The sequence below is a fragment of the Diabrotica undecimpunctata genome, chromosome 10 (assembly GCF_040954645.1).
Source record: "Diabrotica undecimpunctata isolate CICGRU chromosome 10, icDiaUnde3, whole genome shotgun sequence".
Taxonomy (NCBI): Eukaryota; Metazoa; Arthropoda; class Insecta; order Coleoptera; family Chrysomelidae; genus Diabrotica; species Diabrotica undecimpunctata.
Window position 1 is genome coordinate 33,465,080 of NC_092812.1, and position 16,687 is coordinate 33,481,766.

Here is a 16,687-nt window from a genome sequence, read left to right on the forward strand (position 1 = left end):
TGTATTTTGAGAACGATTTCCGAAGTGGAAATTGAAACGTCAATAAACGTATTTTAACCTTTAATTGTGGCTTATTCCCATTTAAATAGTAATTAATTTAAAATGCCACAAGAAAATAGCTTCAGAACAATATTTTAATAGTCTTGTACACTTGATTTTACTGTCATAGAGTAAATATGTCACAGATTTTTTTTTTTGGTTGAAGTTTAAGACCCCTTAATGTTGTACGGTTCTTTGCACCCGTAGGATATTTGGGTTTTAGTAACTTCTCATTATTTTAATATATCGCTTAAAATAATTATTAAGAAAATGCTTCCCTTACATGATTCCCTTACATGAGGCACAAATCATATCAATCGTAAAGGTGTAAAAATCTAAATCCAATATCAAAATCACCCTCAAAGCCCATGATTCATCCCGACAAAAATTTCTGAATCCGCCACTGCTTAGACAAGGAAAACGAGAGTTTTTCCTCTTTCCCTGTCTGAAGAACTTCTATGACAATTGACAAATACTGTCAAATAATAATAATGGCATTTTAATATTCTAATTAATGATTAATAAAAAAATATGAAATACTCTTTTTGTTGTATTAGTTTACATTTGAGAAATACGAATAACATTTTAATTTAATGTTCTTGATGCTCGTATTTTTAACGATAATGTACTTGCTTGTTTCTTATAAAAAATTCATTTAGTATTCAAATCGTATTTTCAAGGCCACATTATACAATGTCATGTTATCGTAAATTTGGCAACTTTGTAGGCAGATGTAATTGAAAAGCTGAATTATGTTTTTTATTTTGTTGAATAATATTGTTACATATTTTCCAAAACATGCAATCCCAAAGTGATAATTTGGTATCCAGTCTGCGGTATTTTATATCTTTTTATGAAAAGTACTTCTAGTAATATGATCAGATGAGACTTAAAGAAGAAGAAAAAGTAAATAGTTTTAAAATAAATAGTAAAATGTCAGTATAAATAATAAACTTAAAAAGACATCTGGCAACTGGTGGTTTAAGAGTTCTGACTATTAACTACAATCGTTGATTGAATAACCCTCAATCAACGCTGCAATTAATATCAAAAGAAACAAATATTAATTCATTCGTGTTTTATATAAATTATAAAATTGCAGAATTCATAAAATAATATAATAAAAATTTACTAAAAGCTCTCTCTCTTTGTATTTGAAGCATATATCATATATATTACAACATGCCAACACTGCCAATGCAATGACAATTGACAGCTAATTTGAGGCTATCTTCACCGGGACCAAATTTGAAGTATGCCCCAAGAATTAATAAAAGACAAAATACTTTAGAACATTTATTGATTTTTTTACAATTATTTTCTTTGAAAAACGAACATAGTGATACGAAACATTGAATGAACTTTACATATTAGTTATACTTACAAAACATTGTACACTAATACCACAAATGAAATAATGGTTCAGCCTGAATAAACATAGAAATCACTTTAACATATAACTTTAGGCTGTTGAATTATTCATTATCTTCATTTACATCCGGGATTCCTTGCACAATGTTCAGATATAGTTCAACTATATCAGCTGGTACTTCTTCCATAATCGGGTTTGGTTCATTTACCTCAGGGGGTGCTTGCACAATATTCGGGTTTGCTTCATTTACATCAGGGGCTCCTTCTTGCACAATGTTCGGGTTTGGTTCATTTACCTCAGCGGGTGCTTGCACAATCTCCGGGTTTGGTTCATTTACATCAGGTGGTGCTTGCTCATTGTTCGGGTTTGGTTCATCTACATCAGGAGGGCCTCCTGCAACGTTCAGGTTTCTTCCATGAGGAAGTTGATTGTGTTGTCTGCGAAGAGGTATCACTCTTTGTAATGGATTATCGGGATTATCTCCGATAAGATTAGGATTTTCCCCTGGTAGCGAGAACTGGTTCGTAGCTGTTCTGGCACTCCTTCTTAAATGTACGCGCTGCTCTTCCTGCGGGGCGTTTAGGTCTTCTCGTGGCCTTTCAGGCTCCGGGGTCGAAAGAGTTCTTAATCTTCTTCTTAAGGGTATGCGGGACCCCGGGTACCACTCTTCCAGGTCAAGGCTTCCACTTGCTCTCAGTAAACCAAGATCGCGTTGATCAGGATAAGGTTTAGATGGTTCTCCAACCTTTCTTGGTGGTTTTTTGTTAGGATCACTCATTTTACTACAACTTGGTATTCTCCTTTGGTATTTATTAACTGATTAGTTATTGAATAACTGCAAATTCACTTTTATTTACGTGGTAACAGTACAACGTCTTTATAACAAAGGAACTTCCAGCTTCTAGATAACCTAACAATGAGAAATTTTCGCGCGGCGTGGTGGCGTGGGTCACGTGGATTGGTGGGGTGATGTTCAACTTGTCAAATGTCAAATATTTGTATTATATAATTCATGAAATTTGAAAAAACATAGTTGAAACGAATATACGTTAAATACTTAAATTTATTTAAGTTTATTTTCTAAATTATGATTATTGAATTCACAGAAAATTTATTATTTTTTAAATTATAAAAAAAATATATATTATTTTTGATACGCCATCTACCCGAACTTCGCGTATTACACAGTAGCGGATCAAAGGGGGATTTACGGGGGTCATCCCCTCCCAACAAAATTAAATATCAACCAAATACCTAATCCTAAAAAAATAATTTAAAACCCATCAACCCTATAAGCAGGAAGTCAAGAGTTGAAATGATTCAAACTCATTTATTCTAGGAATTATTGTAGAATTATGCGGAAGCCTTTTTAGATTGCTCTTTAAAAAAATCAACAATTCTGAATACAATAATACCTCGACTAAAGCTACCCCGATATCTGCGAATTCAGAGGTACGCGATTTTCAAATTTTGTCAATTCGTCAATTGAGTGCCAGACAATCGTTCGATTATTATCGATGAGATAGAATTACCGCCCTTACATTATTTCTCATTTAATGTACATGACATGACTTTTTGCATGAAATCAGCACATTTTTGTTTTGAATTTGGTATTTCTTATCTTCAGTTTTGTCTACGAATTGGTTGTTTGTAATTTGAATATGTATAATAATTGTTGAGACTGTGTGCTAAATTTTATATTTATCTATAATAAATATCAAAGTGAATATTGTTGTTCCATTAGCTCTGTCTGGTACGTTAGTGAATACAAATAAAGGAACAGGGGCTGTTGTCCAAGGTATTTGTGAAACTCGTTGGGTTGAAAGGTATGAAGATCATCTTCAGTTTCAGGGCGAATCAATCATCAAAATATACATTGCTCTTGAAATGATTTCTACCTGGAAGAATTTCTCATTTCAGTAGTTTGGCTTAGTGATGTTTTAGGTTAAAATGTATCTCTTAGTCGTCTTCTTCAGTCAACACAATTAGATTTAAATCTCTAGATAGAGGCCACAGAGGACACTAAATGCATTCTTTAAAATAAATGATCAAATGCTGAATTTGTTTTTAGCAAACTTTACTATGAAGTAAAGGAAATAGCTGTATTTATATGTATCCAAATATCAGAATATTTCTGCAAATATTAATTACAAAGACTTGGCTTAGAAATAGAATTTCGGAGGAAAGGTTAACTGACTTAGCACTCATCAATGTGCATCTTAAAATTTCTCTAGATGTTGATGCAATCGTAGAGCGATTTGCTAAATTGGATAGGCGCTAAGAATACATTTTATAAAATTATATAATATTTACTTATCTTATATTTATCTTATATTCAATACCGAGTAAAAGAATATTTCACTCACTTGTAGCATAATATGCTTAATTATAGAAATAACTATTTTTAATAATATTAACATAATATTATATTATGTTTTTTGTTGAATAAATTAATTTAAATAAAATGCTGTTTACACTTCTTTTTAAGGTTCCTTCTTCATTACGGACAGTAAATTGCTCTCTATCTTGAGCTGTTCTTAGTATCGAATGTGTGCATACCTGTCTAGTCTCTTACATTCTTCAGCCAGGAGCATTTTCTTTTTCCTGGACCTCATTTTCCTTCTACCTTCTCTTCCATTATGAGTCCTTGAAAGTTATATTTTTCTCCTCTGTAAATATGTCCTAGATAACTCATTTGTCTGTTGTTTACAATATTTAGGAGTTCTCTCTGTCCTCATTCTTCTCAGTGACTCGTTGTTGGTCACGTGCTCTGTCCACGCAATCTTCAACATTCTTCGAAAAACGCACATTTCAAAGACTTCTATACGCCTCATATTTGTAATTCCGAGAGTCCATGTTTCCACTCCGTATAGCAATAAGAAATAAATTAATTTTTTTACAAATTAATATCGTATATCCAACGATAAGAAAGAGTTTATTAGGAATGTTTATTATATACATTCATTAATATTTACACTTATATTGAGTTATTGCATTTAAATTACTTAACTTTGGTTTATACTTATTTATCCTTGGTTTGTTATTGATTTTGTAGCCATAGGATAGGTGGGTTTAAATTAAATGTCTTTAAAATACCTAGTTTAAATTGACAGGCCTTGATTTTTCAGTATTTATATTTTAATAATTTTTCTTTGGTTTAATAGTCTTGTACACTTGTTTTTACTGCCATAGAGTATATGGGTTAAATTATTTTTTTTGGTTGAAGTTTAAGACCCATTAATGTTGTACGGTTCTTTGCACCCGTAGGATATTAGGGTTTTAGTAACTACTCAGTGGTTTAATATATCGCTTAAAATAATTATTGAGAAAATGCTTCCCTTATATGAGGCACAAATCATATCAATCGTAAAGGTGTAAAAATCTAAATCCTATATCAAAATCACCCTCAAGAACCATGACCCCCCCCCCCAGACAAAAATTTCTGGGGATCAGTCACTGAAGGTGCAAAAATTTAAATCCTATATCAAAATCACCCTCCGGGACAATGATTCCTCCCGACAAAAATTTCTGGATCCGCCACTTCTTAGGCAAGGAAAAAGAGAGTTTTTCCTCTGTCCTTGTCTGAAGAACTTGTATGACAATTGACAAATAATAATAATGGCATTTTAATATTCTAATTAATGATTAATAAAAAAATATGAAATAATCTTTTTGTTGTATTAGTTTACATTTGAGAAATACGAATAACATTTTAATTCAATGTTCTTGATGCTCGTATTTTTAACGATAATGTAGTTTGCTTGTTTCTTATAAAAATTTCATTTAGTATTCAAATCGTATTTCCAAGGCCACATTATGCAATGTCATGTTATTGTTAATTTGGCAACTTTGTAGGCAGATGTAATTGAATAGCTGAATTATGTTTTTTATTTTGTTGAATAATATTGTTACATATTTTCCAAAACATGCAATCCCAAAGTGATAATTTGGTATCCAGTCTGCGGTATTTTATATCTTTTTATGAAAAGTTTTTCTAGTAATATGATCAGATTCGACTTTACGGAGATCCTTTCCGGGTTTTGGGAATAAAAGTTTTTCTGCATTTTTGAGATTGTTAAGCCAATAATTACAACCTAATATTGCGTTAAATATGCATGTAAGGATTATTACACCCTCTTAGGGCAATTCTTTTAGCATTTTTGGTGTTGTTAGGTCAATTCCTGGTGAATTTTGATATTTGGTCTCAAGATTTTTTCCAATTGTTGCAATAATTTGCGAATGATCTGACAATAGGTCATAACTTGGAACTATGTCCATAAAGATGTTAGATATTCCTTTTATGATGCAAAAATCTAAGAGTTCTAGTTCTTTTTGTGCTTCGTTAGCCAGTACGTTGGGGTTCCTGTTGATAAATGTGAGTATTCATTTTCTTGCATTAAGCTATAGAGCTCTCTTCCTTCCTTCCATCCTTTTGTTGTTATTATCTTGGTCCCCAGCAAGTGTGTTTACTTTTAAAGTTCCCAGCTACGATAAATTTTGGGCCTAGCATATTAAAGAAGGATCCGAAATCTGTTGTTTTTTTAATATTGTGCTTTGGAGGTAATGAGCCCACTTTAATTACTGTAGCTTGGATACATTCTTTTAAATAACTTTGCATCATTAAATGTTTGATTAAGATTGCTGTACCTCCATGGGCAGTCTTGTCTGGGTGGTTAGTATGGTACGATAGATAATACGCTATTTTAAATATTCCTGTTTTGGTATTCCAGTATTTCGGATTTGTCAGTTCTTCTTTGATGTCTTCTGTTAAATGTGAATGGTGAAGATACTTAATTACGACTCTATAGGCCCTTTCTTCCTTTGGTTGATATGTGTGATAAATAATGTTGTTTTCTCTCATATATCTTGATAATTTTGTGTATATTTCTGGGTCGCTACAATTTATTTTGACTGTATTATTTGCCAGAGTTGTAGTTTCGTATTGTTCAGTTTCAGCTGTTTCTGTAAATATTTTCTCATTTCTGGGAAGGCGTTTACACCAAGAGTAAACAAATATTGGTGGTGGTTTAGGTTTTCTTCTTTCTGTTTCATTTTGATGGCTCTTTCTTTCTTTGGTTGATATGTGTGATAAATAATGTTGTTTTCTCTCATATATCTTGATAATTTTGTGTATATTTCTGGGTCGCTACAATTTATTTTGACTGTATTATTTGCCATAGTTGTAGTTTCGTATTGTTCAGCTTCAGCTATTTCTGTAAATTTTTTCTCATTTCTGGGAAGGCGTTTACACCTAGAGTAAACAAATATTGGTGGTGGTTTAGGTTTTCTTAGCTCTGTTTCATTTTGATTGATTTTATTTTCTTGGATATCAGTTATGGTATTATATTTGTCCAATAGTGTAATGATATCATCTTCTTTGTCTTGTTCCACATTTGCTCTGGTTTTACTCTGTTTGCTATATATAGTCTGTATTTGGTCTGTAGTATTTCTCGCTATATCTGTCATTTATATTGGTGTTCTGATTGATTTATTTGTAAATTGTACCTACTTGGTGTTTGTGAGATTTGTTTTAACAAATTCTTGACAAATATTATTTACATGTTACAGGGGTAACAAAAAAGACTTAGGTAAACGTGTTTTAGCTTTGTTTTCTTTAAATTTGTGTTAAAAAACTAAGATTGTTTTTTATTTTGAATTTTTTGTATAAGACTGACAACCATCTGATGATTCTGAAACGATATGTCTTAAACGACTGTTTAATTTGTTTTAGGTTGCTTGGATGCATTTTGAACAATCAGCAATCTTGACAGTCCACAACCACGTTATAACAAGGAATCCTCGGATAAGCGTCACCCACGACAAGCATCGCACTTGGTTCCTTCATATTAACAATGTCCAAGAGGAAGACAAAGGTCGTTATATGTGTCAAATCAACACCGTTACTGCTAAAACGCAATTTGGATTCCTTCATGTCGTTGGTAAGTTTTAATCGTTGAAAAACAAGTTGCTCACGATATGTCCTACGAAACATGCACATGCAAAATTTATTAACTGAATGAAAGATATATATTTTTGCTAAATTATATGACAGAGGCACTAGTCGGGGTTCGTGGTTAATTATTCCTTTGAACTTCCTTCATCTATGTTTTTTCATTATAATTTGTTTCTTATTGTATTGTTCTGACGCTATATTCTTGTGGCATCTTCATAAAATTTACTATTTTTTAAAACGGTAAATGTATTTCCACTTCTAGTGTTTGGTTAACCTTGCGTAACTTACAGATGTAAGACCGTCGGTAATAGTATTGGTAAACTTGCAAAAATATGCAAAAAAAAGCAATAAATTTGCAGTTCTTTTAGAAAATATGCATTAAATATGCATTTTGTTAGAAAATATGCATACTAATATTGGACAAAAATTATTTAATAATGGTATACTGATTAATGTTTATTTTAGTAATTCATCATCAGTGGCATTACAGCTTGTTATGAGCCAAAGCCTTCTTCAGAATAATCTTTCATTCGCCCCTGTCTCTGGCAACTCTTCTCCATGCTTTAACTCCGATGGATTTTAGATCATCCTCTTGATACCTAAGATTTGGTCTTCCTCTGGCTCGTCTTCCCACTGGTCCTCTTCGGTCAAAAATTTTTGTGATCGTTTAAGCAATTCTTGGTCGTTCTGTGTAAGTGACCACGTTTCTAACCCGTATGTTAACACTGACCTTATTGGTGTTTTATATATGGTAACTTTAATTTTTTTGGGTAGTTTTGAGGGCATCTGTTTCCTCAAACCATAATAGCACTTATTGGCAAGCACTATTCTTCTTTTAATTTCTTCGCTGACATTGTTGTCTTTGATCAGCAGCGAGCCCAGGTAGACGAAGTTGTCCACACCTTCCAGTTCCAGATTATTAATTAATAGTCTAGGTATCTGGTTGCCTGATCTAGTAGAATACATATACTTGGTTTTCTGTGTGTTTATTTTTAATCCCATTCTCAGTGCAGACGCCCTTAGTGATCGAAATGCTTCGATCAGAGATTCTGTGGACCTAGCAATATGTGATCTGCATATCCGACCACTTGTACAGATTTATTAAAGATGGTGCCATTCGTATTAATATTGCACTCTCGAATTACTTTTTCTAGTGCAAGGTTAAATAAGAGACACGATAGTCAATCTCCCTGTCTCAGTCCATTTTTACAATGGAAGGGTCTTGAAAAGCCGTTTTGGAGTCTGACTACACTCTCTACGCCTGTGAGTGTAAGTTCCGATAGTTGAACAAGATGAAGCGGCATTTGAAATTCCACCATAGCCTGTAGAAGTTTTTGTCTGTTTTGTCTGACTCAGTCGTATGCGACTTTGAAATCCACGAGTATGTAGTGAGTGTCGACTCCTAACTCAAGCCTTTTCTCAAGAATCTGCCCGACTGTGAAGATTTGATCCGTTGTTGATTTATTGGATCGGAAACGGCACTGGTAGTTCCCAACTATTTGTTCAGCATACAACACCAAACATTAAATGAGCGATATACCTTGCTGAAGAATCAATATTTAAAGAGATTAATGCACGACACAAGTCTTTATTAAAAGTATCTTGTTCGTTTCCTTTTTTCGAACGTGACCGAAAAGAAATCGAAGCTAGATATTTTTCTCCAGATTTAGTTACGTCTTTTTTGGTTAAAAGTGACGCAGTTCTGACATGTTGATCTATCTGAAATGTCTTTTCGCATGCAACATGTAATATATTTTTTAATATAAATAACTACAGTTAGAATCGATTTCTTTATAATCTTAAACTTAAGGCATCAATATAAGAAATTCTATTTAAGTAACTGCACGATTATTGCATGGCAGTCACTGATATTTCAGCAATAGTTAAAATATTTATTTTATAATAAAATATACAGAAATAGGTATTAAAGTCAGTTCACAATTTGTTGATAGCTCTCTACAAGTTTAACCCTAATTAGAAAACTGAAATACAGAGAGGATAGCTAATACGATATAATAGTAAAAACCAACCTAAAACTGACGGTTTAAGATGTTTTCGACTAACCCTCCTTATATCTGAAGGAATACAATACCTTATAATCCTATTACGGGGGTATTTTGAACGGAGATGACCGACCAGTGTCGTAGAGTATATGATTGAAACATTTATTTGAACTAAATAAATCTATTTTTTAAATTGTACTTATGTAAATTGTATTTTTTAATAAAACTTATTTATTTTATTCAAAAATAAAAAGTTTCTTGCCATTTGTAAAAGATACATTTATTTAATTAAGGGGAAATGCGCCAAATGTCGCCTGGCAAAATTTTCAATGTGTTTTAAATGTATCCATTATTTTCGAATCCTGAGAAAACTAATAAATATTTTTGAAAAATTTAAACGCAGAATGAAAGATTACATTATTACTTAGGGCAGAAAGTCCCTGAAAACTTCTACAATGTTTATTTTAATATGTTATGTAACAGGGGTGAAAATAAAAAAAAAATATAGTATAATTTTTAATTGAAAATATTGCATGCAAAAGAAACTTTTTATTTATTTTAATAAATATTTCATTCTGCCTTTAAATTTTTCAAAAATGCTTTTTAGTTTTCTCAGGATTTGAAAAAAATTGGATACATTTAAAACACATTGAACATTTTGACAGGCGACATGTTGCGCCTTTCCCCTTTAATACCTTACGATTACAACTACTATTACTTACCTTATATAATTACGATTAGAAAACTATTCAAATTCAAAATAAATAGGATCAACTTCGGAATCCGAGTTGTCTTGAGGGTTAATAATTAGCGGTTGTGTCTCTACGGTCGCATCAATTATGTTATCAAGATCCCACATTTTTTGTTCTTCTTCTATTACATGTCTTACTGCATCTTTCCAGTTTTGTTTTGTAATATGTTGTAAAGACTCGTATAACAATTCACGTACAGCTTGTATTTTATATGACGTATTTTTTCTAGCCACATAACTTTTCATTTGTGCCCAAATGAGTTCAATTGGATTTATTTCGCAGTGGTAGGGTGAAAGTCTAAAGACTGTGATGTTTCGCCTTTCCGCCATTTTGTCAACTACGTATTTCTTTAACTTAGATTTGTGTTGCCGGGCAATTTTTAAAAGTTCTACTTTTACCATTCCATCTTCGTAAGGCAGATACTTATTCCGCAGCCAGTCAAGAATATCCTGTTTCTTCCACGCATTCGTTGGAAGTCTTTCTACTAGTCGTGAATGATAAGGTGCATTATCTAATACTATAATTAAATTTGGTGGTATGTGTTCAATCATCTGCTCAAAATACTCTTCGAAAACATCAGCTGTCATCTCCTCGTGATAGTCTTTTGTGCTTTTGGACTGAAATTCCAACAAACCATGCTTAACAAATCTTTTTTCACTACCAATGTGAGAAATTATTAATCTACTGCCTTTACCAGAAGGTGGGGAGATACCAGTAGACCAACCTTCCATAAAGGCTTGCCTGGAGCTTAATATATTTTTATCTGACCAAATTTTTTTTAGAGTATGACCTGAGTTTACCCACTTTTCATCATGGTAGAAGATGGGCCTTCCTTCAGCCCGGAATTTTCGTATGGATCTTAGATAATTTCTTCTCCAACATATTATCTCCTCCCGGTCAATAAAAGTGATTTAATTATTTTTAAACTTGCCACAATTTAGTTCGTCCGATATGAGGCAAATCCGGGTCGTCTCTAATTTCTTGTAAAATTTTGTTTAGGTTTAGTATTTCTTTTTTGAAAAAAAATCCATGATTTTTCCTTCCAATACCATTTTTGGAAAATTCATCAATTTCAATAGGCTTTTTCCCTCTCTTTAAGTGTTCGTTTGTGTTTGGGTTAGCTATACCGTGTTTTTTTCTTTCTGATAGGAACCTATATATAGTTGACTCTCCTACGCCAGTCATGTTGGCACAACTTTCGACTATGTTGCGAACAGTGTTTGTGGGATTCTGAGAAACCAGAGCATCGTGTACATTCAGGACAATAGTCTTCTCTCTTGGTGAATAGACAGACTTACTGACTGTACGCAACAGTACCGGTGTAAAACTTGATGATGAAGCCATTACAAACAATCCAACAAAACGAGCACGAGCGAAAGGTACGTATATGTTCGTAGGTATATGGAATAAAAATCACTCACGCACTGCATATAATTCGCAAAAGAAATATTCGAGACGCTAATTACTGCCGTAGACGCGGACACACCGTCGAGCCGTAAATTACATGCGATCAAAAACGTACTAAACAAAAAAATTGTTTTCGTTCGTAATAACTTCACCCTTTCAAGTTAAGTTTCGAATATAATTATATTATTAAAAATCTAGGGAATTCCATCCTAATTATTTTGCAACGAATAGTACCTTCGGATATGAATTCCAGGTTTTCTAGTAAAGTGATTAAACGCGAAGATTAGTATTGAAATATCCAAAGAGTTAAGGTATTCTTATTTACAAAATTGTTAATGGTTAAATTCTTATTTTTATTAATATAATATAATAACCAACATTAGTCGTGAAAGTTTTAATTGTTTTTTTGCTAAATATATTAGTATTAAAATATTATCAATATTATATATAACAGTATTAAAACATTATATTATTATTTAATAAATAAACACCTTAGGAACGCCTATGATTTACGACCGTTTTATGAGTTTGAGGCACATTTCGTGCTCTCAACAATTTGTGAACGAAGAATAGTATTGTATTAAAATTTAATTATATTATTCCCGTCTTTTTAATATTAATTTATTCAAGCATTAAAATATTTTAAAAGAAATATCAAACATAGAAAAGTATTAAATATTTAGTACTTACAATTTCGCACACAAACTACAGTAAACTGTTAAAAATTAAAATATTTTACAAATTAAACAAGCTCGACAGACGAAGCTGAAGTTTTCCCTTTCACTTTTGAGAACAAAATGATTTGCAAAGGACAATTCTATTCATACCTCATGCAATAAACTTTTAAAGCACCCTTTTATTACGGGATTACAGTCGGTTACCTGGTACAACAATACCAAAAATATTAGGTAGTATATATAGGCACAGTATAAAGAGGTTCCATGGAAGGTGGAACCTCTTTATACTGTGATATAGGTACTATTGATAATATTTTAAGACTGAAACATTTTAATTTCCTATCACTTAGTCATACCATTATCTACGGTTATTAAATATTATTTAAAATTTATTTATATGCAAATAAAATATGCAATATTAATACATTTTGGATATTTGCCCAAGTCTAGTTATCGGCTACACTTTTTTTTATTTCTTTTGGGTTTTTGGTCTAAGATACCGGTGTGTTTGTGTAACTTGTATTGGAGAATAAAAAATAATGAATTCTTATCTACATATAGGGATATTTGTAGAGCTAAATGTTTATCGAACGATCGAATTTGTATAGATTGCTGAGCTGTTAGTATTCCAGTGTTGTTGTCACATGGATCTGGTTCTGCTTTTAATAGCAGATTTTAAATCCTTGTAAATTTGGTATTATTTTGGGAAGTTGAATAAGCTTATTTGGAGGAGAGCTTTAAGACAATTTATATGCTAAATAACTGACCAGTGTGAACGCTGCAAAGGGAAAATATGAGGGATGACTTGATGGTTGTAATGTTGTGACAGAGCAGCCTACATCTATATTATTTTACAGTGTATAGTATTATACAAAACACAATATACAATTATACAAAATATTTTGTAATAATTTCTATAGAACTATTACCTTTATTGTACTTGTGGAGTGCTTATGGCCCAAGGAGGAAACTTGGGAAGAAGGATAGGTAGTTTTTTTTTTGTTAGTTTGATGGCCTTGGCCGAGCCAATTAGCCAGACAAAGGATAGGTAGTTTTAGTGGAAAAGAAATGTAATTAAAACATAACTGAATTGTATTTATGACTGGATCAAATAAAATTAAATTAATAGAAAAACGTACAAAAATCAATTTATTTAATTTTTCAGACACTTTATTTTGAAAAGGATTTCCATCTGGAAATCCATACGTGAATGAAGCATTTTTAATCGTGTAATAGTGAAAAATCCCAATATATATTAATGTGATATTATAAGTCTGAGGTGCGCCAAGCAATTAATTAAATAATGAATTAATTAATTAAACTTATTTAAATCATGCAATTATGATTCTATCACACTATTTAATTTTTTTATCTCAGGGTTATACTCGTGCTTCAATATATATGCTTTACATATGATAGGTAAAGTCCAAAGAATACCGGAATAATAAAAAAATATATGATACAACATTATATATTGAAATAAAATTCACACTCAAATATCTTCAATAAAAATACCTCATATAATGATTATTAAAATTTTGTTCTACGTACGTGAACCTTCAAAAATTAATAGTATATACAATATAAATTAAAATTTCAAATCAAAATTGTTGTTCTAAATCTCCTGATCAAAATATTCCTATCTTTTCTAAAGCAATTGTTAAAATGGTAAAACTATCTCTCTGATGATGAATTGTCCAAATCCTTGTTCCTTGTAGCCTACACTATCTATTCTTAGCAGTCCCCTAGGTAATCATCAATCTTACAACAAATTATTGCGAGCCTATCGTCTTTAATGATCTCCTTCAAATGCACGTATCGTTCAAATGATGCTAGCCTCTTCTCCTCTCGATAAACTGAATCTCTCGTTCCGGCCTGAACAGTGACTCTTGGAATATAAGTAGAAAAATATAACTTACAATATTTTACTGGATCAGCTTCCGTCAGATACACTTACTCCACGAAAACTTACATTCACTTCTACTGCTGACTACCTCTGGAGAACCACCAGAGAACAACGACTGTTCGCCTTGAACACTTGGAAAAAACTGATTATCTTTTCTCCCTCAAAAATCTAGCTAAACTCTCATTTCTACATACCTATCCCACTTTTTTCAATCTCCTCCCATCAGAGTTCGTCACATTAAATTTATCCCCATCTACCATTTAGATAACAAACAACAATTTTACCTACAATTATAAATTTCCTAAAAACTATTAACATGCTAACCGGTTTCTACAAATTTTTAAGAACTAACGGAGAATTATATTTTCTAAATATTTCTATTCTATTGTCTTATTCACTGTATATCGACGTACAAATCTATTTGGAAAACCCGCTCGCATTGTTCACGATTTCACTAAGCTCACTCACGTCACTCGAATATATTTTACAAAGAAAATAATTTATGCATATCTTTAAATTTTGTTTACTACAGGTAATCCAGGATAATGGACTTTCATTTCTTCGAAATATCTTTTATTTTGTACTTTGAAATATATTAAAAGCAAACCAATATTATTTTCAATTTTACATATCTTAACAATATATATATATATATATATATATATATATATATATATATGTTGTTATGTTTCTTCTTTCTCAACCAAAGAAAAATAAATAAAAAAATCCATCGAAATAAAATTTTAAGATATCAATATAAACAAATTGTATATAGTAATTTAAGATAAGATTTAGTGTAGATAAGAATAGAAATTTACGACCCGAGAAAAAACGACCTTTTTCCGTTTCAAACAAAATTATCAAAAAACCTTTGTTTAGAATTAGAAGACATTTTACCTGTAAGTTAACCTTTTCATTGTTTGTATAATCGAGTATTAAATGACCATATTCTAATCTTTTGAAATATGTATAAATTGTGTATTGACAAAAACAATTTTAAAGTAAGCTATTTAGTTTTTCTCTGAAACCGAAATTAGGCTTTTCCAAAATCATGGTAAACACAATTTGAGCTTTTGATTGGACGGTCGTTTTTAAATGGGAATTTGTGAGCCGATCATGAGAACCGGAGAAGTTAGTTATAATTTGGTCATCGAAGGAAACAGTCGTTTGTCTCAAGATAGGGTGTGGTTCGTGAGTTGGATACCGGCATAGAAAAAAGAATTGAATAGTTTTGCAGAAGGAGATAGCAAGTAGATTGAAAGAGGTCCTTGTATCTACCGTTGGCATTTTGTGAAGATTTGTGAAAGTAGTTTTACGGCATCAAGTTGACAAAAGGAGGTCCTTGTGTCATTAATAAGTAGTTGAGTTTTTGTAGAAGTGCATCAGGTGTTTTTGGTTAGTGCAGCAGGTTTGCAGAGACGTTAGGAAGGAGCCTAGGTGCCAAAAAGGAGAGATCACATCGTTGAGGAGACTGGATTTTTCTGGGTATGTTCCAACATACAACTCAAAAAGAAAATAAGCTGTAAGTGTTTTGTACAATATAATTTTATATCTGTGAAGGATCGGTTTGACATCATGGTCATTAGCATTCAAATTTAAGAACTGAGGTTTTGTTAGGCTAATCAAAAGTTTAAAGTTTTGTTGTTTCTTGTTTCAAGTAAAGAAAAATTTAAGTAAAATTGGTTTTCACTTAATATAAATGTATGTAGATTTAAAATCTTATTATTATAAAAATTTGATTTATTTTCTTGTATGCTGATTGATAAGATAACGACAGAATTTGATAATTGTTTTATTCGTTCATATAAAATAAAAAAACGTAAATTTTTGTAAGATAATATATTTTTTATTCTTATCCTTCTTCTCTATCCCGATAAAAGACAACTAGAAAATCTTTGAATCCATCGAACACAGGTAATATAAGGAGTTTATTTTACTTTTGATAACAAATAAGTTATATTTTTTTTATTGGCTCAATAAACTAAGATTAAAGTCAAAATAAACAATCATAACAATATATATATATATATATATATATATATATATATATATATATATATATATATATATATATATATATATATATATATATATATATATATATATATATATTTACATTCTTGCTACATTCTAAATAATAACAAATGAAAACGGTCGTTATTGTTCGGTAGGTTAAAATATTACAAATATTATTTTAATCAATCATGCAATGTTTTATGTACAATTGAAATAAAACATAGGTAATTTGTGGTAATTTTGTGTTTAGATTTTATTAATATAGTATAATAAATGCTCTTATTTGAGAATTTATTTGTATAAACTAGAAATACAAATACAGATATTTAAAAACAACTTTTTATAGATAATTAATTTGCGTTTATGGATATAATACAAATAAATTTGTTATATTCCATTTGGAAATTATTGATAGCACAAGAGTTTATGATACAACTTACAATCTCCAACACAATGTCAAACATGTAATGAAGAGTTTCAAAGTTATTTGAATGTTTAGCGATTAATTGGTAACTACGTGAATACACTGATAACTTTTTCTTTGCTTTAATTTGAAACAACA

At 31.2% G+C, this 16,687-nt stretch overlaps 1 protein-coding gene across 2 annotated transcripts in view; it reads left to right on the top strand.

The window, feature by feature from the left end:
- LOC140452141 (lachesin-like) overlaps nt 1-16,687 on the top strand; it is a 374,675-nt gene that overhangs the window by 251,213 nt on the left and 106,775 nt on the right. For both annotated transcript variants that reach the window (XM_072546233.1, XM_072546234.1), the window contains one exon: nt 7,143-7,350. In XM_072546233.1, coding sequence (XP_072402334.1) covers nt 7,143-7,350 — 208 coding nt within the window. The remainder of the gene's footprint in view (nt 1-7,142; nt 7,351-16,687) is intronic.